Source organism: Hippopotamus amphibius, chromosome 13 (assembly GCF_030028045.1).
Source record: "Hippopotamus amphibius kiboko isolate mHipAmp2 chromosome 13, mHipAmp2.hap2, whole genome shotgun sequence".
NCBI classification, from domain to species: Eukaryota; Metazoa; Chordata; class Mammalia; order Artiodactyla; family Hippopotamidae; genus Hippopotamus; species Hippopotamus amphibius.
Genome location: NC_080198.1, coordinates 1,301,589 through 1,328,813, shown reverse-complemented (window position 1 = coordinate 1,328,813; position 27,225 = coordinate 1,301,589). Strand labels below are relative to the sequence as shown.

At 48.6% G+C, this 27,225-nt stretch overlaps 1 protein-coding gene across 1 annotated transcript in view; it reads left to right on the top strand.

The window, feature by feature from the left end:
* RUVBL1 (RuvB like AAA ATPase 1) overlaps positions 1-27,225 on the top strand; it is a 32,731-nt gene that overhangs the window by 794 nt on the left and 4,712 nt on the right. Inside the window, exons 2-9 of the mRNA XM_057705664.1 lie at positions 2,865-2,951; positions 8,680-8,812; positions 15,927-16,078; positions 18,871-18,960; positions 19,733-19,882; positions 21,423-21,486; positions 22,574-22,772; positions 26,935-27,037. Coding sequence (XP_057561647.1) covers positions 2,865-2,951; positions 8,680-8,812; positions 15,927-16,078; positions 18,871-18,960; positions 19,733-19,882; positions 21,423-21,486; positions 22,574-22,772; positions 26,935-27,037 — 978 coding nt within the window. The remainder of the gene's footprint in view (positions 1-2,864; positions 2,952-8,679; positions 8,813-15,926; positions 16,079-18,870; positions 18,961-19,732; positions 19,883-21,422; positions 21,487-22,573; positions 22,773-26,934; positions 27,038-27,225) is intronic.

The window sequence follows — 27,225 nt, the reverse complement described above, 5'->3', positions numbered from 1 at the left end:
GAGACAGCGCGCCATGGTAGCACAGCCCCCTCAGCCCTAATGTCAGCCCGGTGTCCTTGGCCTCTGCTGTGGCTCTGCAGCTGCACGATTCCGGCGTATGCCTCTTGCCCCCAGCCTGACTTTGCTAATAGAAAGGGCCAAAGAGAAGCTTCTGGTTTCCATTTTGAACATCATGTTTCCAGAGAGGAAAGAGTGACAGGGTCAAGGTGACTTTGAGATTTCTCTTCACCCAGCTTCTGCTCTCTGAGCGCCTATCACTGCTAATAGCTGACGGTGCTGAGTGCTTTCCGTGTGCCCAACTCCATTTTCATTGTCTTATTGCTCACCTCCACCCTTATACCTGTCCCTCCTCCAGTCGGTTGTGACACTTTTCAAGCATACAGAAAAGTTGAAAGACTTGTGTAGTGCATACCCGTGTGCTTGAATTCTGCAAGTAACATTTTCCTCGATTGCTTTACCTTTTATCTGCTCATTTATCCATCCAGCAATCTGCTTTTGCATATCAAAGTACGTTGTCGACATTAGTATACTTTACCATGAACCCGTTAGCACGCGTACCACTGTGTGATGAACTCTGTTTTCAGATGAGGAAATCATGGTTCACAGAGGTTAGGTTATGGATCTGAGGTTACTCAGCTGGTAATTGGTAGAGCCAGGATTTAAACCCAAGTCTGTCTGGCTCCAGAACCCATGCTCTTCCCTCTGATGCTCTGTGCCTCCATGTGAATATGCACTCCCCAGGGATAGAGACCGGGTGGTATCACATGCCCAGAACCCGGCTCATTCCCTGGACTCGGAATTTATGTGTTGAACTCTTAGTCATCCCAGCTCTGCCGTCAGGGCCTTGTCTGAGTCTGCTCACATCAGCAGCCTCAGCCTTCCATGTTTATGTCCTCATCAAACAATGAGAGTTAGACTCGGTCATCTCTTAAAGGTCCTTCCAGTTCATACTTTTTAAATTTTGGAATTCACTGGGTATACCTCACTGGAGAGAAGGAGCCTAAACGGAAGAAGAGTAAATGGAAGAGGAACTATGTGAATAAGAGTACATAGCCAAGGTTTGGAAAGTCTCTTCTACCTCTTTGGAGTTGCCCGGAGTTCCAGTGCTGAGGATTATGATATCAGAGGTTACGATGGAAAGACCATAGTGGCTCTTTTATCTTTTCAAAAATGCAGCATCTGAGAAATATCTTCTAAGCTCTATTAAGTGTATTGTGCTTTTCCAGCTGAGCCACAAATGGAATAGAGCACATCCACACGCATTCCTTGAAACCATGTTTTTGAGGGGCTAAGTGTGGGACCAGGGGACATCTCCACGGTCCATAGAGTGGGAGAGGAGATAAGGTGTGTTCACAAGACCGTGTCAACAAGGTACCACCCAGGGAGGAGATCTGTGGCCTGCCCTGAGGCGAGGAGAGTGCACCTTGTAGACAGTCATGCTTTAGGTTATTAAATCAGTGTAAGAAACCTTGTATTATATAGTCTTGAGATATAGATGTTCAAGGAGTGTGCCTTTCTCAGCCTTACTCCTTTATAGTTAAATATTCTAAAATGCATAAACTCAGTAACCCATGTATGGAATTTATACACACACACACACACACATCGATAGACAGTCAACCCTTGAACAACATGGGTTTGAACTACGGGAGTCCACTTATATGCAGATTTCTTTCAATAAATACATGTTGGGATACTACATGACCCCCAGCTGGTTGAATCCAGGGCTGCTGAACCACAGATATGGAAGGCTGACTGTATAGTTATGTGCTGATTTTCGCCTGTGTGGAGATTGGGTGCCCCTAACTTCAGGGGTTCGTGGGTCAATTGTATATCCATATATGTGTGTGTGAAATACATGCTGTATGTATATAATGTACATGTCTATATGTATATAATATATATGCTATAAATGGCTTAATACTCAAAATATTTAAAATATACCAACAAACAATCAGGTAATTTAATCCTGAGGATTTGAAGGGCATTCCTTGGATCTTAGGATGCTGTAGGTTAAGCCCTCACGTGCAGCATTTGCTTGCAGCATTCTGGGAGAGTTAACTGATGGCCAACTAGTAGAATATGTCATTGATTCTTAACCCTTAATTTGGGAATCTAATGAAAGCTGTGAATCTTATCCCTGCAAAAAATGCACATTTGAACATAAATACACAGTTTTGTTTCCAATTTCCAGGGGTGTGTGGGCTCCTGGAGTATATGCCACTGTTCCTATTTGTACCCCGCCCTGCCCCGGTCCATTCTCCACACAGCAGCAGCCATTGAGATCCTTTAGAAACAAGTCTGCAGAATGTGACATGTGGCCTAAGACGTTTTCACTGGCTTCCCATTACAGGTAGAATAAAATCCAACTGCACTGCGGACGGGAGGATCCTGTTCTGAGTTCTGCCCCTCCCGCTTCTACAACCTTATCTTCCCAGTCTGCTTCTTTTCTGAACTCTGGTCATCATAGCCTTCCTGTCCCTTGGACATGCCAAGCTCATCTCTGTATTTTGAATTTGTTGTTTCCTTTGCCTGGAACACTGAGTCCTGCCCTGCCTGGAGCTTCGTGTATCAAATATAATGTCAAAGAGGCCTTCCCAGATCACTCTTTGTAGAGTAACCTCTGCCCCCAGCCACTTGCTCTTTTGCTGTCCGTTTTTCTTCATGGTAGGGATTTTGTGTTGGGCTGTCTCCTGCACTAGAACATGAGCTCCACGGCCTTCCACTGCCTCCAGCACCTAGAACAGTGCCTGTGGTGGGCTGGCACTCAATGAGTCTGAATTGTGTGGACCAGAGACTGGACTTTCTCCTTCTGTGAAACATTTTAATATTGATTTATTATTTCTTTCCATTGTGTCCTCTAGGCATGTGGTGTGATAGTAGAATTAATCAAAAGCAAGAAAATGGCTGGAAGAGCTGTCTTGTTGGCAGGACCTCCTGGAACTGGCAAGGTACTCATTTTCTCTCGTTTTTTAAAATCCACCCAAGAGGATGATCTTAATGTCCAAGCCAAATTGAATTTGTGTCTTAACTAGTCTTTGTTTAGCTGAATTGGTTATATGTATGTTTTTAAAACCAATGTGCCATAGTACAATTGAGTGTCTAAAATCCATGCTTCTAAAATTCAAATCATCCTGGCTGACCTCCAGAGAAAAGAGAATGAAGTCCTCAGAGGGGTCTTGTTGTCTCTGTAGTTTGTCTTTATCTCTTTCAAGTCTCCTTTGCTTTGGAAATACATTTCTGTTGGCCTAGGGCTTCATAAAATCTTGGGAGTGACATCTTTCTTAAGTGGGAAAGAAAATCAGTCAGCAAGCAATTTTCCAAATGCTAACGTGACCCAGCACTATTCTGGCTGTGTGAGAGATGCAAAGAAAAAGGAAAAAAGAATTAGAGACGTGATTTTTATCTCCAAGGGCAGAGAGGAGAGCACAAAGAACTTCAGCTGAGCACTAAGCTGCGCGGCATCGCCTGATCTTAAATGCAGCTGGATTTGCAGCAGGACGTGGCATTCGGGCTGGTGTGGCTGGAGGGGTTGAGGCGTGACATTTGCCTTGTGGAGCTGGCGGAGGGTTTGTCTTTGCGGGGAAGAAAAGGGCCTTCCAGGCTGAGGGTGCAGGAGAGCGTGTGGGCTTTGGCCAGGTGCTTGAAACACACCAGAGTCCCCAGTCTGGGTCCTGCTTGTTCTTTAAGAGGGCTGCTTGGTGTAGGAGAGGAGGGGCTTGGGGAAGTTTGTAAAGAAAGGGCTTCCAGCTCTATTGCTGAGACCTCAGGCAGGTGCCTTAGCCTTTCTGAAGCAGTAGCACCACCCTGCCTATTTGAGGGAGTTATTACACTGGCAGTGGTAAGATGATGGCTTTAATTATCATTTTAAAGTCATATGATTGAGTTGACAGTATATCTTATATTGATGTCTAACAATAGAGGAGAAAGTGCTGTATTTGTGAACAAGTAAACCTTTAAATTTTTTATTTTATCTGGCTGTGCTGCGGGGCATGCAGGATCCTAGTTCCCTGACCAGGGATTGAATCCCTGTTCCCTGAATTGGGAGCGCGGAGTTTTAACCACTGAACCGCCAGGGAAGTCCTGAATAAGTAAACTTTAAAGGGCTATATAAATGTGAGCTTCAGTTCCCTTTCTGCTTGTCACTGTGTTTACCATTTATTTGCTTACTACTCCTCACATCTTAGACCTTTGCTCTCCCTGCGTTTTCTTCTTCCTGAAGTGTGTCATTAAGAAGTTCCTTCTAGAAGTTTGTTGTTGGCAAAGTCAGATTTGTTTACTGCGTTGCTCTTGTTTTGAAAGATAGTTATGTTGGATATATAATTCAGTTGACAGACGTTTTCTCAGCACTCTTTCACTCGATGATGTTTGCTACCTTCTGGCTTCTGCTGTTGCTTTTGTGAAGACTAATTTTGAGGAGTTTGCCTTTTCTCTCTGAATGTTTTTGGGATATTTTGGTTCTGGTGTTTCACTGTGATGTGTCAAAGAGTGGATTTGTCATCGTTTATCCTGCTTGATACGGATTTGAGTACGTATATGTCTACTCAGTTCTGGGAACTGGTCAGCCTTTGTTTCTTCAGAGGCTGTTCTCTCTCTTCTCTCCTTGAACTCCGCTAGGGGAATTTCCCCTGCAGAGCTCCTCCATCTGGGCCGACTTTGCCCCCCAGGGAATATTTGGCACTGTCCTGAGACATTTTCAGTTGTCACACTTGGTTGGGCAGGGAGTGCTGCTGACATCTCTTGGGTGGAGGCCATGGGGTCTGCAGGGCACCCTGCAGAGAGCACAGAACAGTCCCAACAATGAGGACTTCTCTAGCCCGACACGTCCACGGTGGTGAGGTGGGGAAATCCTGGGCTCGGAGCTGCTCATTTTATCTTTTTAGTCTTTGAACCTCTTTTCTGTTTTCTGTTTTTTTGACTCTTCTGTGTTCTGGGTAGCTTCTTCCAGTCTGTCTTGTAAGCTGTGAGGAAGCTACTCTTTAATCCAGTCCATCGAATATTTTTCATTTTGAAAAATTTGAAACCTACAAAAGAGTGGAAAGAACAGTGTGATGAACCCCTCTGAACCCTATGCATAGGTAACTAACTGTAAATATTTTTTGACATTGTGTTTTCTCTATTTTGCTTCTGAACCATTTGAAAGTAAGTGCAAGGACCTTCTCCTTTGTTCCTATGATACCGTCATCCGCCCAAGAATGTACTGTTGTGTATAGAATTAGCTAATATCTAGTTTGTACTAAAATATCAGTTTTGGGCTCTTTCATTTTTTTATATTTATGCTACACAGGTGATGTATCTGGAATCTGTATCACAACAGGAGGCTGATGCCATGTTCCACTGTGAGGGGATTGGTTCCCTCTGAAATTTATAATCGTCTGGGAAGTGACACTTTGATATGTCCCAAATATCCTTTTACCCTATGGCTGTAGCATTCACTGATGGTCATTGCCTTATCAGGTATCACATTGGTGGTTGCAAAATGATGATTTTTTAAATCTGTTATATATTTTACATGTATTAGCTTGCTTTTTCCCCCCCACTTTTTTTGTAATGAAGAAGCCCTTCCCTCTCCCACTCATTTAAAAATGTTTCCATTTCTTCAAAATCTGGTTTTTTATTTCTTTGTTTGTTTTATTTTGGCCGTGCCACGTGGTTTACAGTATGTGAATTCCCCAACCAGGGATCGAACCTGCGGTGGAAGCGTGGAGTCCTAACCACTGGACCACCAGGGACGTCCCCAAATCTGGCTGTTTTTGATAGCCCCTTGTTCCTTGTTCATGAAATACTTTCTTATTTATTTTGTATTCTGTATCTGCTTGTGGACTCATGTTTAATCAAATCTGCGGCTTCCCTGACCTCCTCGGTAAGGCCGAGTGCTCGCGGAGAGGCCTTGTGAGGGGCCCTGCTGTGCTGCCAGCCCAGGGCCCATGATGGAAATTTTGTGGCTTGGATTTTCTGACCATCAGGCAGTGGAGAGACCAATCCTGAATCTCTTTGAGAGCCTGCTAGGGAGACGTCCCTCAGCCAGAGCTGTCGTGAGACGGACAAGCTTGTTGTTGTCCCTTGGAGATTTTCTTTGTGGCCACCTTGTGTACTGATGTGTGCCCTTCAAGGCTTCTTTTTTTTTTTTTTTTTTTCAAGGCTTCTTTTTATCCAGGGGTTTCTGGCATCTGTCAAACACCTGCCCAGCTTTTCAGAGTAGTAAACTACTTTGCAATGGTATTTTACAACTCTGGATCTGTCATGACTATTTACTTATTCTACACGTTTTGTAGCAGGAAGGAGTGGCCGTGGCTCTAGTGGCTGGTTTGCTGGAAGCATGGGTCCTTGGTGGTTTTGTAACGTTGTACCATTTTCCTCCCAAGAGATTGAGCTTCGGGTTGTCCAGTCCCTCTCCGTGTGTGTGAGGCGTGTGTGTTACAGTGTGCCCACGGGCCACAAGGTTTAGGCAGCGCGACTGAGTGGCCGGCAGGAGTGTAGGGCTTGTTCAGAGCATGCCCTTCCCCTCTTGAGGCCCGCACACTCTTAATAACGGGGCTTTGTGTTTGAGTTTTAGAAAAAGCTGTTCAGATGAGATGGAAAATAAAGTAGATTTTTAAATCTTTTGGCAACAGCCTCTCTTTTGTGCCACTTACATGGAGAGTGGGCACACAGAAATGGGTCTTGGAGATTGGGGTTTGCATCCTGGCCCTGCTGCTTGGTAACTGTTTGATTTGGAGTGAGCTGGAAATGTCTGAGTTTCAGTTTCTAAACCCACAAAAGGTGAACTAGATGATCAAGTTCATAGGCTGCTTGGGAGGGTGTAAGTCACCCGGCCCTATGTAGTAGGTGTAAGTGTGGTCCACACGGTAGCCACATCATTTGTCTGCAAATGGGAGCCTTTACATGGAGGAAACTAGACACATCTGAAGCAGTTGTTAACCAAGCATTTGTCATATTTTACTGGAATATATCGATCATCTCTTCTGTGTTTAGTGGTGGTGAGGGTCTGCATTGAACCAGACACAGCACTGTCTTTGGAGTTCACAACTGAGGGAGGGGAGGTGGGCCTGTAGCCACAGGGGAAGAGAAAGAGGAGTTGACTGGGAAGGCGACGGGGTTTGGATAGAAGGTGGATGTGGCTGTCCTGAGGCTCCTGCTGGGAGTCCTGCTTTTAGCCTGCTGCTAGCTGCCCCGTGATGCTCTAGAGATTTCCCCTTCACTCTTAGGATACAGGGGAATACAGCTTTAGAGATTCCAGCCCCGAGGGCACAAACTCAGATGCCTACTCAGACGGGCAGTGGGGCTGAGTGAAGTGCCCGGGAGCCAGCACGAGTACTTGCTGAGGGGGCGGCTGCCCGGACGTCCACTCCCAGCACTGCCACGGGTCAGAGGGGCCCCTTGTGGCCAGAACTTCTTGCTTCTCAGAAGAAGCTAAATAACTGTATTTTTATGTGAAATTTCCCAACATTAAAAAATGGGCAACAGCTGAGTTTAAAAACATACATAAGACTCTGCAGACCAAAACAGGAGCGGTGTGTGGGCAACCAGTTTGTTACCAGGGATCTAACCCAGGACTGTGATTTGACAGATGAGGAAGTCAGGCACCAGAGACTGGTCATGTGCCCAGGGTCATGCTGAAGATTAAGCCATCACCAGAAGGGCAGGGAACAGAAGAGGAACCTTTACTGGGCCAGTGTTAAAACTGTCTCAGAGAGCCATGTCATTTTTCAGTAGCAAGATTGTTCTCTTTCTTAGCCTATACACCTTGGGAACTGACCTTACCTGGGCTCTCGTGTCACAGTGGAGGAAAGGTGGAAACTGCATTAAAAGGCCATGGTGCTTCCCCATCCTACACCAGCTTTAAGGCACCGGCTATTCATACTTGATGTTTAACCATGCGTCTCTTAAGTCTTCGTCTGTTCACATCTGGTGACTATAGTTATCTTAGCAAAAGTCGATTTGTAGTTTATTAGGGCATGTTCAAATGTAACTTCACCAGCTCATGTCTTCCGAATCCTAGCCCCTGTGTCCTCCTTCACGATTTGCAGGGCCACTCAGCATAAAGTGAACATCCTGTCGTTTGTTCCTTGATTATTGATTAGTGGTGGGTTGTACCTTCCATTAGTTAAAGGTGGTACCTTCCTGAGTCTGTAAAGACAGAAAGCAGTATCTCAGAGACCCAGTGGTGCTGTTCTACTGCGACGAGGTCAGAACTCTGTTTTGACATTGAGGGAACAGTTTTGGAAGACTATACTGATTCTGATGGGAACGTGATCTCTGGAACCCTGCCGCCAGACTTTAAGGCTCCACTCTGCCATTTTCTAGATTATGGTACCGAGGACATGTTATTTAATCTGTGTCTCAGCTTCCTGATTTGTGAAATGGGGAGAGTAGTGGTGTCCACTTTGTAGGGCGAGTGGGAGGGGCATGTGAAACCTCAGGAGCTGGACCTGCACTGGCCACGTCTCAGTCGTGACAACTCTTGTGATGACAGAGACCATTAGAGATGCCACTTATACTGGAAATCGACTGTCCACAAAAGTCATCAAATGTTTACTGTGAAACATGCAAACGATATTAAAACTAAAAGGACTAGGATTTCAGTTCCTAGTTAATAATTTTCTTACAGCACATGTTCCTGAATTATCATATTTCAAGAATGTGAAATAAGTGCATTTCCTTTGTTTTCTTCTGTAGACAGCTCTGGCTCTGGCTATTGCTCAGGAGCTGGGTAGTAAGGTCCCTTTCTGCCCAATGGTGGGGAGTGAAGTTTACTCCACAGAGATCAAGAAGACAGAAGTGCTGATGGAGAACTTCCGCAGGGCCATTGGTGAGTACCTGCCTGCGCCCAGTGCCCAGCACGCCTTACCCCGTCCGTGCCCGTCCGAGGCTTGTCCTCACCTGCCTCTTCCTTATGAAAATGCCTCTAGGACTTGTATTCATGGCACTGCTGTTTTTCTTTTGGCACCATTAGTGTTATCTTTGCAAACAAAACAAAAACCCAGCTTTTCCAATAGATGTGCTTTAGCAACCAGCAAATGTGGGCCCCAGCTTTGGGGATGGGGTTCTTCATCTGACAAAATAGATTTTCCTGGCAGGCTTATTGTGCTTTTCGAGATGACAGTCCACTGAAAAGGTTTTGGACATCAGCCAGTAGCACTGTGTGTCGTGTGTCATGCTGTCAGGACGCCCGGCCTGCACGCTGAGCCGGTCAGCGAGCGAGGAAACCACATGGGACAGCGGAGCTTCGAGGCTGTGATGCCAGCCACGCAGGGCCTGGTGCTGCCGAACTGAGTGATGTGGCGTGCCAGGTCCTCCCCAAGAGGAGGCTCTCAGTCCGCATTTGCATCTGACAAAACAGAGTCTCATGATGTGAAATAACGAGCCTGCGGTGACCCAGCTAGTGCTCTGCAGCAGTGCTTCAGTCTGAGCCGGCACCTGTCTCACGCTGGAGCCCATGCTCTCACCAAGTGCTGGGAGCAGAAAATGGCCACTTTCCCAGGTCTTCTTGCTAGCCGGGACTTCTGGGGCGTTCTCCTGGCCCCGTTCCTGCTTGTCTAGGTCTGGGGAGATCTTAGTTTCCCTCCGACCTACTTGTAGAAATAGGTTATTCCTATTCAGCTATTAAAAAATATGTGATGCACACGTGGGCGTCTGTCTCTAGGATATACTTGCCGAGTTGTAGGTCCTGAACCCTGGTCAGAGTGCCTGTGTCATTTTACAGTCCCTCTGGTTGTTGGAACAAGGTTAGTATTCTCAAGAACGAAACTTACTAGAACACGTCAAGGAAATTATGAATGTTTAAAAAAGAGTGGATTTGCCTCAGCCCAGAATTCTTTCCTCAAGAATGCTGACGTCTATTTAAAGGTATGTTCACGTAGGACCTTAGGCCATGGTAGGGCGTTGCGTGTTATGCGAGTGAAGGAGGAGCAGTTGGAGAGTGGTTGCGAGTTTACGAGAACCCCTCTGGCTGGGGTGTGGCGAGGGAGGGCAGAGCAAGGAGCCCATGAGGAGTCTGAGCGCGAGGCAGGGGCGCGTGGACCGGGGCGGTGGAGGTGCAGGTGGGAAGAAGTGGTTGGATCCTGGGTCTGGTTGGATCGTGGAGCTGATGGGGTTTCCTGAAAGCTTAGACGTGGGGCTGGGAGAGACAGGAGGTGAGGATGGGTGTTTGGAGGTGGGACGTATTTGAGGAGCAGGCTGGGCACCTGCGGAGTATTGCTGTGGGTGTACCGGGCCGCGCTCATCGGTGTAGCCCCCATTCCTGGCCCACGGTGGGGGCTCCGTGATGTTTTTCTGAGTGAGAAAAGGGGTGCACTCGGAAGCAGGTAGAGGAGAACAGAGGCCTCTAGCCCTCAGTCTGTGTCTGGTCGACAGACAGATGTTGTTTACACTGTTTTTTGGTCACTTTTTAAATAGTTGCCAGTATTTGGAAATTGGGAGATGTCCTATAAAATGAAAGCAGCTTGCATTCCCGTGCGGCCACAGGGGCCCAGGCAAAGCCGGAGCCTCCTGCGCAGAGCGGCCTGCAGCGGCTCCTCCCGAGGGGCGTGCTCTGTTGCTCTGCCGGCCCCGCCAGCCCCTGGGGCACTGGAGTTTGGGACTCTTGTTGGAGGCTGGTTTAGAAACCAGAGACGGTGCGCTCTGTCCGCAGGCTGAGTTCTGGGTTGTTTTTAAACTGCAAAATATTTCTTACAGGAAACATTTTTTTACTTTGAAACATCAGATTTTTTTGTGCTTATTTTAAACTGACATATAACATACACATAGAAAAGTGTAAAAATACCTGTAGTTTAACAATTAATAGTGAAGTAGATGCTCATGCAGTCACCATTCAGCAAGGTACAGAGCATGGCTGGCACCACAGACGCAGCTCGTGCCCTCCCAGGTCACAGCCCCTCACGCTCCTACGCCTCCCCACAGCGCGAGTGCTGTGGCAGTGGCTTCTGGGGCACTCAGAACCCTGTACGCCCATGTGTGTGTGTGTGTGTGTGTGTGTGTGTGTGTGTCCGTCCCCTAGGCAGAGTGGCTTAGTTTCACCCCTTCTGTAAACTTGATGTGAACGGGAGCTACTTTAGGTGCTGTGTCTTGCTTCTTTACCAGCCTTTCTCTTTGTGAGGCTCAGCATGTGTTATTACACATCGTGTTGTATCTGGAAGAACCGTGGAAACGGCGCGCAGGACCCTCTTCCTGGTTTAAAGTCTCTATGAGTCGTTTTCGAAAATTTAATGAGCATGTGCCAGAGATTTTATTTCATGTATTAAGTCATGAGATGAGTAAAATGTTAACGGTTGGTTCAGATATCTCAGTACTTTTTAAATGTATTTTTATTTATTTAAAAAATATTTTTCCGATATTGATAAAAGATGACAAAACTTACCTTTTCATGAATGCCATATGTTTGGGTTGCTTAAAGTTAACTTACATGCTTTAAAATTTGAAAAAATAGAGATAAATTTCCTGGGATTCTGTTTTGTGATTTGTCATTTTTGAGGGGATGGGGCAATGCAGTTCTTTGGATGGCATCAAGGTGAAGAGAAATTTCTTGATCCTGCCACAGAATAAAAAGGCAGGCCATTGACTGTCTTCAAAAGGGAACCCTGCCCGTCTTCCTCTGCCTTTGAATTCCTGTGAAGTCGCACAGGGGGTGGGGAGGAAGCGGTAAGCTGACCAGAAATAAAAAGCAAGGAGTCTGTGCTGTTTCCTTGACGTGATGAAGGTCCCTGTCAGGGCTTTAGAAACCTGAGCCAGCAGATGAAACCTGTGTCGCTCACGATGTCGTTGCCAGAGATAGCGCCAGCCCAGCCCCTTTCCTGGCTAACAGCCGGTTCCATTGTCCGTCACCCACATCCCCTGCCTGCTTGTCAGCACAGAGCAAGTTCTAAACAAATACAGCTGCTAGTGAGAGATGGGAATGCCTTTCTTCCCCCACTCAAGGAATTTCATGCCACAGTCATCTACCAGTAAATAGAGGGAAGCATTCCATTTGAAGGAATGTATCTCTGTGGGATATAAAAGTTTTGATTTTCAAAAAATCGAAGTTAATTTTAGAAGTACAGAAAGTTCCAGTTTGGGCACAATCTTCTGGTACATTCATGTTGTTTGGAAAATTTTTGTCTTGCTATTCAGGAACTAAGCATTAAGTAAGGTAGAAATGAAATGCAGCCTCTCTTTTGGGGCTATTCCAAGACTTCCATTTGTAGGTGATCAGATCAAATGAAGGTAGAATAGAACTTATTCCTTAACTTTAATATCCGAGAGTCTTTATCCTGATTGGGTTTCTGGGGAAAGAAGGCGAACAACCCACTGATAAGATAGTGACCAAGTTTGAAAGTGGGAAGTGATTGAGAGGGGCTGACAGCATGGGCAGGGTTTCTTTCTGCCACTGGGATGTCTCCCTGTCAGCACAGAGGAGGCTTGGTGGTGAGGACACCCAAACCCTTACAGGGCTCCCTGCCCTCAGAGTAGTCTGTGTCTCCGTGTCCTGAGCAGAACAGAGTTCTTCATTCATTCTTTAGATGAGTGTCTCTCAGCTGGGGCTGTACGTTGGGATCCTCTGGGGAGCTTTAAACTCATAATGATGACAGGGTCCCAACCCCCGAGGATTGGGGGCACATGGTCTCAGTGCGGTCAGGGTGGGAGGAATTGTAGAAGCTGGCAGGTGAGTCTGCAGGGTGAGGACTGTGACTGGATCCAGTAGAGGTCTGGAGCAGCGCTCCCTCAACTTAAGCCAGCAGTATTCTTCCTTTACCCAGTCCCACTGGTATTATTTACTTGGATATTTCTTTTAAAAGTGGCTGTGTAGCTTGGTGCATGTATACAGAAGAGTGCACGAACGTCAATGTATACCTTGCTGGATTATTATCAAATGAAAACCCAGCAGCCAATCAAGAAAGAGATATTGCCAATACCCCAGAGCACCCACACGGTCGCATCTGTCCTGGTTTTGAGATTGATCCCTCTGGTCGCGTGCAGCCGTAATCGTTTCTCACTGCTCCGTGGTATTCTATTGTGTGAGTACACCACAGTGCAGGTACCTCTTCCACTGCAGGTAGACGTGGGAGTTTCCCAGTGTTTGGCAACCAGGAACAATGCTGCGTGACCACTGCTGGCTGTGTCCTTTGGTGCGCACGTGCACCCAGGCCTCGTGGGTGTATACCTCGGTGGTGATGCGCAGGGTCGCGGGTTGTCATGTGTTCAGCTTAGGAGGTGATAAATGCCATGGTGTTCCTAGACCAGCTCGCAGCCCCACCCACAGTGGACGCCTTCCTGTTCTGCATCCTTACCTACTCTTGATGTTGTCAGTCTTTTTGATGTTAGTGATTCTGCAGGTTGTAGACTAGTAGTTCATTGTTTTTTCTTTTTGCTTTGTTAAAATGTTTATTTTGGAAAATATCAAGTACCCAGAAAGTAGGTAAGTGGTAACAATGACCTTCCCCATGGCCCCATCCGATTGCAGACCTGCATTCTTGTCTGTAAATATTTCAGTATGTATCTCTAAAAAATAAGGACTTAAAAAATACCATTTTCACACCTAGAAAAAATTAACAGTAAATTCTTTAATATCATCACATATCTAATTAGTGTACAAATTTCAGGTTGTCTCGTGTTTCTTTTGCAGTATTATTGTGCAAATCAGGTTACAAATAAAGGTCTACATAATAGATTGGTTGGGATGTGCCATATCTTTTAAATCTGTATTTCCATTATGTTTCTTTTTTTACCTCTGGGAAAAATATAAACTAGATAGAGACTGGGGTCATATTCAAGGGCTGGCAGCAAGGGGGTGATGAGGTCTGTGGGCACGTGGTAACTGGAAGGGAAAGGACAGGGCAGGTTTCGTGGGAAAGGCTGTCAGTAAGCTGGCCCTGTGCTATGGTCGGAGGAAATGGGTCCTAAAGACTCAGACTCCAGTCCTGGGTCCACCCTGAAGAAGAACAGACCCTTTGTCTCACCTCTGGCCCTGACTCCCGCATCTGTGAAGTGGAGACAGAGTGCTTCCACAGCTGCTTCAGGCGGCTGGGTGGAGGTGAGCCGTAACAGCCCCCCCTGCTGTCTCCCAGCCCCAGCCCTCTGGACTGGGTGGGAGGGCTGCTTCTACAGGTGAAGAGCCGCTGCAGCCTTGGGTCACAGTTTATTGCTGTTGGTGTGCTCTGCCAGCTTTCCCCTAAGTTCAGTGGCCCCTTCCATACACATCTTCACCTAGTCTCACCCAAGGATGTTTCTCTCCTCACCTTCGAATTGATGGCAGGCACAGTGACTTCGAATGGCTTTCTTGTTGAAGTTTCTAGAATCCTCTGAAAATAGATTTAATATTTCTTACCTTACCAGTGGCATGGCTGTGGTTTTGGAGGAAGCCATTTGTAGCTCTTGACCTGGATTTTGGGAATTACAGTTTGTGCAGGAGTGTGTGTGTGTGTGTGTGTGTGTGTGTGTGTGTGTGTTTTCAGAGAAGCTGGGGCGGTAATGTGCATTTGTCTTCCTATTTTAAGAAAACCTTCAGTTACTAATGATTCTCATTGCTTTGTTAGGAAAACCCAGTTTCCTTTTTTCTTCAGTTACTATAAATGTTGAAGCATAATGTACATACATACAGAAAAATAGCACAAATCATAACACACTCATGCAACCAGCACGCAGATCAAGAAACAGACTTTATTAGGACTCCAGAAGTTCCTTGTGCCCCTTCTGCTCTTCCTGTCCGCCCGAGCAGCAGGCAGAGACATGCCTGTCTTCGAGGGGAAGAAGGTTTGATCCAGACGAGGCCTGGGTTTTAGTGCTGAGGTTGGGGGTGTCATGGTGACAGGGGCTATTGCATCCATCCTGTGGCGTCCTCCTTAGAGACCTCGGGCTTCATACAGAACTTGCAGGCACATCCGCAGGCAGATTTCTTGGGTGTTGGGTGGTCTGCCTGATGATGTCCTCTCACTGCTACGTGACTTCCTCGGTCCATCCATTCACGTGTGCCTGCGGGGGGCTGCACCCTCAGCCCAGGTGTTGACAGTCTTACAGGGGCTGCTCAGCTCTGCAGGTCCCGGCACAAGTCCATGTGCCGGAGCTGAGCTTGGGGAGGCACAGGCTGCTGGGCAGTGCCCGGAGGGTGAGGAAGAAGGTGAGTCAGGGCAGCTCTGTAGAGCAGGTGTGTCTCTGGCTGGACGTCTGTGAGGCCAAAAAGGAGGGAAGGATGCTTCAGGCAGCAAAAATGTTGTATTAAAAGGCACTGAGGCTGTCTTCTAAAAATTAATTGGACAACAAACATTTATTGAACAGCTAATGTGGGTGATGTTTAGAACAAGGAGAGGCTCAAATAAGTTTGCCTTCATTTACAGTATTCTAATCTAAAAGCTAAGTACTTTATTATTGGGGGGAGGTTTGACTTGGAGATGAATTGTGAAGAGTTGTAGAACAACCAACTACAAATTGTGAGTGACAGCTGGGTGTTTCTTCTTGGGGCATGTGCAGTGAGGAGCAGCCAGAGGCCCAGATGCCTGGCGGCGTCACTGTCCCTTGTTCAGGCCTCACAGTGTCAGAAGGCGCGTGGTGAGTTACTTCACTGGTTTTACAAATTTCCTTCAAGAGTCAAAAATGCAGGAAACAAACGCACATGTAGTTGCTGCTCTAGTGGAGTAGAAAGGTTTGGGTTCAGAGACCAGATTAGAGGCTTAAGCTAAATTTCCCCCCCTTGGAGGTATAGTGGCTGTCTGAAACAATTTTGAGGATGGTGGCCTGTGTGTCTAGTTCTAAATCTGAACGTAGAAGGTGCCTTTGAGAAGGTGAAATAAAACAGTGTCGTGTGCACAGTGCTTCCCTACCCCCAAGGTTACGTACGTGTGAGGCTGACTCATCGGTTCTTGTAACACAGAGGTTTTATGGCTAAAAAGACTGTTAAAAGAATGAGAGGGAGTCGTGCTTCTCACCAGGGCTCGTGCATCTGCCGTCTCTTCCAGGGCTGCGGATAAAGGAGACCAAGGAGGTGTACGAAGGCGAGGTCACGGAGCTCACCCCGTGTGAGACCGAGAACCCCATGGGCGGCTACGGCAAGACCATCAGCCATGTGATCATAGGGCTCAAGACAGCCAAGGGGACCAAGCAGCTGAAAGTGAGTACGTGCTCGCAGCCACTGCTCTGCCTCCGGAGCGCCCCGCGCTGTGCGGCTTCGTCTGTCACGTGTGGGGCAGGGCAGGCACACAGAGGACTCAGTAGATGCGGCTCTCCTTTTCTTGTGGAGGCTGAGGGAGCTGTGCATGTTTAGGACCTGAGCTGTGCGGTGCCATCCTGTTTCCCACACGGTGCCCGTGTGTCACAGGCCTGGGCACTGACTGTTCAGTCCCAGTACTCATGCTCTGGGGAGATGCAACACTGAGGGATCTGGTAGGTGTTGAAGAGTGATGACAGCGGACTCCTGAAGGGCCCGGCGCAGAGACCAGCTGTAGTCCCTTTTTTGTGCCGAGGCCTAGAAACCCCTGCTGGTGGCTTTAGTGGTCGGTTCTGCTCAGGCCAGAGTGTGGTGGCGGCAGTGGGGAAGGCCCTGGGTGACCCTCCCATGCTGTCCTGTAGCCTTGAGGAAGCAGACAGCCCGGATGCCGGGGGAAGAGCATGGGTTTGGAGTCTCTGCCACTCACCGCAGGGTGGCCTTCTGCAGTGACATAATCTCTGAGTGATCGTTTCCTTATCTGTTATGTATCTCACAGAGTTATTGTGAGGTTAAAAGTTGTAGCTTTGGGTGTGGCACCCACTTACCTAAGAAGTGGTAGCTGCTGATGTTGTGAGATGGAGCCATCTGATTGTGGTTTTGCCGTATTACTAATAATGAATAACCTTTTCTTCACAGCTCTCATTTTTTGTATGGGCCAGGTTCTGGGCCAAGTGTGTCAACAAATCTGTGTGTGTGTGTGTGTGTGTGTGTATGTGTGTGTGTACTTTCCCTCATTTTACAGATAAAAGAACTGAGGCTCACAAGGAGGTTAAGCAGTTATCCTACGATCACACAGTTAGTTGGTGGCAGGGCAGACTCTCAGAGTCCCAACCACTGTGCTGTCTGCCCTCCAACTTGCTGTGTGACCTTTAGAAGTCAGTTGAACTCTCTGGGCCTCCATTTTTCTATCTGTAAACTGCGGTAGATTGACCACATAATTTCTCCATCTTTGCTCTCCTCTGCAATTTTATTGTTCTTTGATTCTGTAAGGTGGTTTCTTGGTCACTGCTTTATGGAGATCATAAAAGTGTCACTTCTTCAAAGGGCCATTTTTCTTTATCCTAACAGGGTTTCCATCTCAGGAGCTTTCCTCTGCAAATCTCTCTCTTAAACCTCCCGCTCACCTCTCCCGTTCTGTATTAATTAGATTTCTTAGTAGGCTCTGCCACCTTGCCAGTAACTACATCTTCAGTCAATTCATTTGGGAAATTAACCGATATAAACATGCTTGAGGGAAAAAAAAAAAAGATGTGTGCCATCCTATGTAAGATAGATAAAATAAGGTATGTAGTTTAAAGTTCAGCTACCCATAAAGCTGTTTTGCAGTTTCTTTAAGAAAGTAACAAAAGTGTGAATGTTTTGCTTCCAGGATGAGTACTTCCAGCCCCTGTGAGCATATGTACGAGCTGTTTGGATAGATGGAGCTCAGACACTCCGTGGATATTTAAGTGTGAAGGAGGAGGTCCCACTGTCTTCATGGAGTGCCTCTCTCACCCCAGCCCTGCATGAGGGGCCTGCCACCCCCACCCTCATGCTCACGGCAGTGGTCCCGGGGCCATTGCCCCCCCCCCCCGGGGTAGAGCCCAGGGTTCCTTCTGTGGTTACTCTTTGTAACAACTTCATTGAGGTCTCATTAAGTAAAATTTTAAGTGTACAACACAATGAGTTTTAATTGGTTTACAGAGTTGTACAGCTATCATCACCATCCAACTGTAGGACATTTTCACTACCCCCAAAGGAGATCTTATGTCTGTTTGTAGTAGCTCCCCATTCCCACCCCCAGGCCCTGGCAACCACTCATCTACTTTCTATGTATTTGCCTTTCCTGAACATTTCACATAAACAGAATCGTACAATATGTGTTCTTTTATGTCTGGCTTTCTCTACGGAGTCCTGTTGAGTTTTTGCTCTTTAATTTTGTTTGAGCGTGGAGAGGAACAGCTCCCCTTGAAGTTTAACAGAGAGAAACGTATTTCTCAATACTGATGCCTTACAAAAGGGGCTGCCCCAGAATACTGATGGCCCAGGGTGGCCTGAACGTGGATGGTTTGGAGAACGCGTGCTGCTTTCCTCTTCTGGAGATAAAAGCGGGTGGGCCCACGGGAGCAAACACTGGGATCTGAATCGACTGGCTTGAGAAAGATCCTGGTTTTATGTTTTCTCTGAATGCTACACATCTGTAATGTGATCATGCCCGGGTGCTGTTATGTAGATGAGGAAACTGAAGCTCAGAGAGCCTGTCCAAAACCACAGCCCCGCAGAAGGGCGGCCGTGGAGAGTAAGCAGCTTCTCTCAGTGCTTCCGGTGCAGAAGCTGCTGCCCCTGCCCAAGGTGGGGAGGGCAAAGAATAGAAGCAGGCAAAGCTGTCTCAAAAGGGGGCATTCGTGTCTCTGGTCCGTGGACAGGATGGGTCCCACCCGCAAGCGGTCAGAGCCATATTTGCCAGTTTGCAGCCTCTGGAGTGAAAGGAAGGGGGAGCTTAGGTCTCCCTGTGGGCCCTTCTCCTGCCTTCTCTCTGGGACACTGGAACCCCAAAGCCTGTCTCATGCATCCTCACACACACGGGTTCTCTGTCTACACGGTCGTTAGCTGCCTCGGCTCTCACGTGGGAGGCTGCTGTGTGTGTGTGTGTGTGTGTGTGGGAAATAAATACAATGTGTATTCTAGTGCTCTCTTCACTTTTTTTTTTTTTTAAGCTGGACCCCAGCATTTTTGAAAGTTTGCAGAAAGAGCGAGTAGAAGCTGGAGATGTGATTTACATCGAAGCCAACAGTGGGGCCGTGAAGGTAATGCCGCGAGGAGACCCAGGTGGCCGGAAAGTGGCTTCCTTTCTTCAGGGGTCCGGGGCGTGCGGGGAGGGGCGCTGTGTCTGCTCTGATGCTGATGGAGGCATCGTAAAGGTCAGCGGCGACCCCTTTATGTTTAGTCAAGTTTGCTTTCCCTGTATCGGCATTCTTCAGCCTTCTCACGATTAAAACAGACAGTCTGTTAGAAAAATACTAAAACCTGTTCAGAGGGGGAGAATGGTGAGGAAACGAAGCAACTGTAGTCATTTTCAAATTGAAATGTGCAGGGTATTTAATCTTCCTTTTATCTCTTTGGTATTTTCTTCCCAAGATATATGCACGTGGAAAGGAATGCTGCATTAGCTGGCATTCTTTTTATATCTGATTTCCAGTGTCCTGCACAGAGTTCCTCGCTGTTTAATGCATGAGCGTACTTCATATCATGCAATAAATCACCCACCTGCAAAAGAGTCTGAACGGCCCCTCCGTCTCCAGTTAATCTACTGGATTTGCCCTTTATCGGGAATTGCATACAGTTAAAAGAAAGGGGGAAAGATTCTGGGAGAAAGTATCGGGTGTTTTCAGCTGGGTTTTGGAACCCAGCAATGAGCAGATAGCTCCTGCTCTTGGCAGCGGGGAGCAGGCCGTGTTTGCAGTTTGTCAAGGCGGCTGTCAGGCTGCATTTGGGACCTGAGACTTTTATCTCATTCTGTGCCGCTTGGGGACTTGGCCGTGGGGCTCATCGGGCACTCAGGCTTCTCTGTCTCTGCAGAGGCAGGGCAGGTGTGATACCTACGCCACAGAATTCGACCTTGAAGCTGAAGAGTACGTCCCCTTGCCCAAGGGGGACGTGCACAAGAAGAAGGAAATCATCCAGGACGTGACTTTGCATGACTTGGATGTGGCCAACGCACGGCCCCAGGTACGGCCCCTGGGTACCGTCCCCGGGTACCTCCGGGCAGCCGGCCCTGCTGGCACGGGAGCCTTTTGTGTGCTGGAGGCTCTCGCTGCCGCTTCTTAGGGCAGACGGTCCCTTTCTCTCTGTAATGTTCAGCAATTAACGTGGACAAGAGCTACGAGGGCTCCTTTGTTGCAGTTCAAATGCTCTAGTCACAGATGGCTTCCTGCGCATTGTTCCTTCTCCCAGCCCAGCCTCTGGCCCCACGCTGGCCAGCTTCTCCCTGGCTTCTCTCCAGCTCTGGGCTCGGGCCTGGGCTGCTCTGGGTGTGAATGGCGGAGGGCAGGATTTCAGGGAGGCTGACAAAGCTCTGTCTTACCCCTGCTTAGCAGAATCCCCAGTTTTATAGCTTTGAGCTGGAAGTGTCCCTGCTTCTCGTGCGAGTAGACGATAGATGCCTGTGTGCTGACTAGTGAAATGTGGGGAGAGGCCAGGATGACTTTGTGCCATCTCTGGGAAATGTGTGATTCAGAGAACCTGACGCCTCCCTGCAGGTGGTCTCTGGGTTTGGTTTCCTCTTCATCCTCAGAGGGGCCCCCTCTTCACTAGCAGGGGAATAGGCTTTCTAACCTGAACTCTGACCCGTGGGTGTTGTCCCTTGGAGCCTTGGCGGAGAAATTGCTAAAGGATCTCCCCTCAGTCTGTGGCCCAGCCTGCAGGGAGTCTCTTGCCTGGCGAGTCTTGCCCAAGTCCCGTCAGGGATGGTGTTGCCTGACACTGATGGGCTTGGCTAGCAGTCACTTCGGGTCCTCAGGTTTCCTTGATTTAGGGCACTCTGATTTTGAGTTTGCTCCTCTGTGAAAGGGCATGATATTTCCTACCTGGCCAGGCAAGTATTCGGGAAACATGTGCTCCCTTTCACTGTTGAACATTCAGGAAGCACCTGTGTCCCAGGGCCTGGAAGCAGCAGGTGATCACAAAATGTTGGCTTCTTGCTGCCTGCACTGTGAGGAGCTGGCAGGAGGGTGCGGCAGCCAGTGAGCCTGCGAGGGGTTGGCCTGCTGCAGGGACGGGCCTTGGCTCTGAGCAGCTCTGGCAGCCTGGCCTAGTGAGCAGGCAGGGGGACACGAGTCCATGAGGCTGTCCCCAGGGGGCTGGAGCAGTAAGATAGGGTTGGGGTCAGACACCCCACAGAGGACCTTCCCAGGAAGCAGAATGTGGTTCCTGGCAGGTGGGCTTGAACTGAGTCTGAAAGAGCTGGATGCCCAGGGAAGGGCTGGCAGTCCTGTGGGAGGAAGGCATTCGGGATTGGGAAGAGGCACGCCTGGTGGGGGGGGGGAGGGGGCAGGCCCCACAGAGCTTGTACTTCCCACAAAGGCATTTTGTTTGATTCTGGCAGGTCGATGGAACCTCCTCACGCTTCCACTGCAGGTGCCCGGGGTCTCCACATCTCAGGACCCCTGTTGACCTGCCACGCTGACGAGGGGCACCGCAGGTGGTGGTGATGAGGCGTTTGCCGCTGCCGTAAGAAGCGGTCCTGACTCCTCCGTCTTCTCTTGTGCAGGGTGGACAAGACATCCTGTCCATGATGGGTCAGCTCATGAAGCCGAAGAAGACGGAGATCACAGGTGAGAGAAGCAGCGGAGCGGGGCCTGGGGTCTGACGCACCCAGTCCCTAACATGGCGCGTGCGTGGGGAGGCGCGCTCCTGCCTCCTGGCAGCGTGTGGCTGTCCTCAGCATCCTCACGCTCACCCTGGAGACGGAGGCTGTCACAGGTCGTGCCGCTCCTGCAGTGCATGGCAGGCTTGCGGCCTTGGCTCCGGGCCTGCATCCCCAGGCGAGGCAGGAGTGTGGCTGTCCCTGTGGGCCTGTAGTGTACCTTCTCCTCTCCCTAACTGGTATGCCCCTCTTTTTTCTAATTACCATCTATAGCTTTGTCACCTGAAACTGTTAAGCTTTAAAGCTTTGTTTTCTTTAAAGTTTCAGCTTGTGGCGTGATCTGAGCCCTTTCTATTAGAGCCATCCAGAGCAATGTCCTTATCTTAACACAGCTTTGCCCATCCCCGTTTCATGGCTGTGGTGGAAGGTGCTGGGTTTGTGGGTTGATAATATAGGCGCTGGTTTGGAGAATGAGAACTGTGACCTTGGATGGCGATTCAGCTCCCTCTTAGAAGCTCTGAGATGGGGCCTTTCTTTAGACCCTGTCATTCCTCACAGGTTTCCCTCCAGAGGAGAAGGAAAACTGCACTCTCTTCCTTCCTCCAGGCACTTGATTGAAAGTTAATTAACCGAATCTTTGTCACACTGGGCCAAGAGAAAGGGTCATTTAAGGAGTGCAGCTCAGGGAAATTTGCATATGAAAACTCCCATCTTCCAGGGCTCCCAGGGCTCTGGAGTGTGAGATAGTAAGGCCTGGTGGAGAGTGTGACTGACCTGGGAGTGCACCCCTTGTGAAGACGTGCAGAACGTGTAAAAGCCATTTACAAACTTAACAAAACACATCTTCAGGGGAGGCTGCTGATATTGTGACTTTTAGGTAAAGTTATCCCTGTTTTCAAATGCAACTGAAGCCTGGAGTGGGGAGTGGCCTGCTTGTGGGGTCACACAGCTAGCAGTCAGCCCTGGCCTTGGATTAAGTTTGGATGGGAGCAGAGAAGAGTGACAGCCTCCCCCTCCTGTACTGACCCTGCCTGTCCATCCTTGCCGACTCCTAGATAAACTCCGAGGGGAGATTAACAAGGTGGTGAACAAGTACATCGACCAGGGCGTGGCGGAGCTGGTTCCGGGCGTGCTCTTTGTCGACGAGGTCCACATGCTGGACATCGAGTGCTTCACCTACCTGCACCGGGCGCTGGAGTCTTCCATCGCTCCCATCGTCATCTTTGCGTCCAACCGAGGCAACTGTGTCATCAGGTACCACAGGCTTTTCCACCTTCTGTCCAGGCTCGTTTGTTCCTCCAGGGTCACTCTTGTCCCACAGCGCCACAACTCAGGATGGGTGAAGGGCGGTCGTGGTCATTTCGAGGGAAACACTCAGAGAGGCTTGACTGCATTCCATCGCGGTGGCTGGCGCGGCAGTCACTCTGTTTTTGCACATGAGGGCCTCCTCGGGGTGCCTGGGTTCCAGTGGGGTGTGACTTGGTCATCTGGTTGGAGTGGGCAAAGGTAAGGTCAGATGGGCCAGCCCTTGGTGATATGGCCTGTGTTAACCTCCGTCACCCTCCTAGCTCCAGGAGGTGCAGATCTTGCCTTCACTTTTCAGATGAGGAAACAGAATGACAACATGATCGTAAAGATAGGATGAAAGCCCAGGCCTCTGACTGTGAAACCAGCCATTTCTTTCTGGCCCAGACCTTCTTGGAGCCACACTGGCACCTCCCCCCACCCAGCCCTCTGAGGCCTGCCTTCAAGAAGGGAGCCCAGAGGATGCGCCCCCTTTCCAGCTCTTGAGCCTAAGCACGCGTGTGCCCAGTTGTTGGCTCACTGGTTTTCTGCACTCCGGTGAGTGTCGGGGCCTGGTCCCCGCAGTGCTGGGGCACGAGGGGGTGGTGCAGAGCCCTCCTCAAGCCTGCAGCACAGTAGTGAGGGCAGCGTAGCCCAGCAGGCCGCGTGCTCCCTGCAGCAGGGGGTGCAGGGATCTGGAAAGAGACCTCAAGGCCATGCGTGTCTCAGCTCAGAGCAGGAGCCAGAGTGAGTGAGGAGCCCAGACTGGTGGCTCACCCAGACCTGCCTGGATGGAGGGGCTTTGCCTCTGCTGAGCTTAGACGGAGCCGTGCTGCTGGCGGTGGGGCAGGCCCCCGCTCGGTGATCGCCCCCGCTCAGGAGGAGGATGTGTGTGCAGGACGCAAGTGTCTGTGGCGGCACCTTGCAGCCCCTCCCTGAATCCCTGCTTGTCGTTGTCGCAGGTGTCTTCTGCAGTCTTGAAGGGAAGGCAGCTTGCGGCAGGTCTAGGCCAGCCAGAGCCTGGCTACCTGCGCAGCGTCTGGAAACAGGACACGTGACCTGGAGAGGCTGGCGTCCCTGCCACATAGGCCCTGTCATTTTCTGGACTTTGCTTTGGTCAGGCCGGGCTTCGGTCTGACAGCTGGCAGAAGGGCTCAGCCTGGGCAGATGGCGCCCCCTGCCGAGGGAGCTCTGCTGCAAGTTGCCGCTCCGTCTCCGCCCCACAGATGCAGGCTGGCAGAGCCAGGCGGCTTCGCACAGGACCACGTAGGATCAGAGTCCTTCTCTGAGTCTCATCCCATCTAGGGAAAAAAGGGCTCATAGGAAGGTGGCTTTGATCGCAGAACCCACCCAGTGGGGCCTGGGGCCTGGACCCAACCCCGTCCGGAGGGTTGTGAGTTCCAGAAACCATTTTTCATTAGGATGTTGTCTGAAAGAAACTTTATATCTAAGATTCATAGCTTGGACAAATTTCCAAAGTCTTTGGTCTTTAATTCCTGAAAAATGCTTAGCAGTCTTTAAGCAGTTTTTTGGTTTAAATTTTTAGTTTTATGGACTCAAAACTATAAGAAAAAATTTTTAACACATTCTTATAAATTCTATTCTTTTGTGTTTTTTTCTCTAAGTTTTCTTTCTTTAGACTTTATTACGTCTGAATTGAAGATCATTTATCCTGAGTGTTATAGAATTGGGGATATTTTAAGATGGCAAATTGAGATCTTTTAAACATTTCCCAAGAGACTTCCCAATTAGGACTTAAGAAAAGAAATGAATGGCCTAAATAGAATTAAATAACTAAAAATTGAAAGTAGTTTTTAAAGGTTATTTTGTTTAATATCAAGATTTCAGGTATTGAATCATAGAATTTCATCTTTATAATTCTTTGTTATTGTTTTTAGAAATATTTGTTGGTGGAAAAGATTTTTTTTCCCTAAATGGTATCTTAGTATTTTGTACTTGCTGTTTTGAAAGGTCTTAATTAGTTTTATTTTTTTATTTTATTTTTTTTAATTAACTAATTTATTTATTATTTGGCTGTGTTGGGTCTTCTTTGCTGCACAAGGGCTTTCTCTAGTCGCTGAGAGCAGGGGCTACTCTTTGTTGTGGTGCGCAGGCTCCTCATTGCTGTGGCTTCTCTTGTAGTGGAGCACAGGCTCTAGGTGCATGGGCTTCAGTAGTTGCAGCACACAGGCTCAATAGTTGTGGCTCACGGGCTCTAGAGCACAGGCTCAATAGTTGTGGCACACGGGCTTGGTTGCTCTGTGGCATGTGGAATCTTCCCAGAGCAGGGCTCGAACCCGTGTCCCCTGCATTGGCAGGCGGATTCTTAACCACTGCGCCACCTAGGAAGTCCTTAATTAGTTTTAAATATTAGGTTTAACAGTTATTAGCGTAACATTTTATTCTTTTTTTGAATTTTTTCACTGTGGTAAAAGGTATATAATGTAGAGTTTGCTGTTTAATTATGTTTAAGTGTACAGTTCAGTGGCATTAATTACATTCATAAAGTTGTACAGTCATCACCACCACCTATTGCCAGAACTTTCCATTACCCCAAACAGAAACTCTGTCCCCATTAAGCAATAAGTTCCATTTGCCTTCCCTCAGTCCCTAGTAACCTCTGATCTACTCTGTTTCTGTGAATTTGCTTTTTCTGCATATTTCCTATAGATGGAATCAGCCCTTCTGTGACTGACTTCTTTCACTTAGCAAAGCATTCTCAAGGTTCATCCTGTTGTAGCATGTGTCAGGACAACGTTTTATTCTTGCAGTAATAAATATACATGTACACTGCAACTAACTGGATAGAATTTCAACAGAGATTCTCTTTTACTGAAGTTATATTTCTAGAATGTTTACTTATATTTGAAGCCGAGTTTTCTGATCCTGAAAGTTGAATCCAAATGACCTGCCCTTGTTCTTTGTTATTTTGAGGAGTTACAACCGTAGACTGTAGTCTGGTCAAGCTGGGGAGGCCAGAATTGGTGCTGTCAGGGACCTGCTGCTGCGGGTCCTGGAGGCGGAGGCAGGAGCCCCCAGCTCTGCCCACTGGGCCTCCAGACACGGCGGGGCCTGGCCTGCGTGCTTCCAGGCCTGCCCGGCACAGGCCCCATCAGCAGCTGCTGTTGCGCCAAGCGGGCTGGCAGTGTTCTCCTCCCAGGTTCTCTTCTTTTCTAGACCTTTAAGTAGCAAACTGCTTAAGAATTAGAATACCCAGTGCTGGCTGCAGTGCAGTGGGGTCAGATCAGTCATGTAGCTGCACAAATTAAGACATTTGTTCAAGCTGGTATTCAGGGTTGTGTCAGGCTCTGCAAGAGCTGCTGAGGAAATGTTCATGGCTGTATGCATACAATTATTTATCAAAGCACCAATAATAACAACAGCAACAATTGGAAACTACCTACATGTCCAACAGTTTGGGTTAAGTGAAACACGTGAAGGACTATTAAGACTGAAGCAACATGGACAAAAGGAAAAAAGAAAGAATCTACAGTGTAACGTATGAAAATTTGGCAAATACCTGTATGAATTTTTTTTTTTCTTTTTTAATTTATTGCCTGCTTTGGGTCTTCGTTGCTGCACGCGGGATTTCTCTAGTTGTGGCGAGTGGGGGCTACTCTTCGTTGCAGTGCACGGGCTTCTTATTGCAGTGGCTTCTCTTGTTGCAGAGCCCGGGGCTCTAGATGCGAGGGCTTCAGTAGTTGTGCCACACGGGCTCAACAGTTGTGGTTCACGGGCTCTAGAGTGCAGGCCCAGTAGCTGTGGTGCTCACGCTTCGTTGCTCAGCGGCATGTGAGATCTTCCCAGACCAGGGCTCGAATCCGTGTCCCCTGCATTGGCAGGTGGATTCTTAACCACTGCACCACTGGGGACGTCCCATGAGTATTTTTAATGTGATTTTAGGTAGCTTTTTTTTTCTCCCCAAATTTCCCATGGTGTTGATATTTGCTAAAATAATGATGTTGTTTCTTACACTACCTGAGTGAGTAGTGTGTGTCTTCTGTGGTCCTGCCTCTGACTCTCAGGACAAGAACGAGTTGCTTTGTCGTCGTGAGGGCCTCCGCTATGTTTCCAATGTCCATTTTCCGGTCTCAGGGAAGCCTGAGTGATGTGGCACTTCTGGGCCTTGCAGGGGCACGGAGGACGTCAGCTCTCCTCACGGCATCCCTCTCGACCTTCTGGACCGAGTGATGATCGTCCGGACCATGCTGTACACCCCGCAGGAGGTGAAGCAGGTGAGCACCGCCAGCCCCCGCCCTCCTCTCCCCTCGTTCGCTCCCAGGGGCCCTGAGGCCGAGCGAGAGGGCCCTGGCTCTCCCACCGCCCGCCACAGAGCTGCCGGCCGAGGCCAGGTCCCAGTGCTCCGCAGCCTCGGCCCCCACCTAAGCGATGCGTGAGCCAGCTGGGTGTGGCCTGGAGTGTC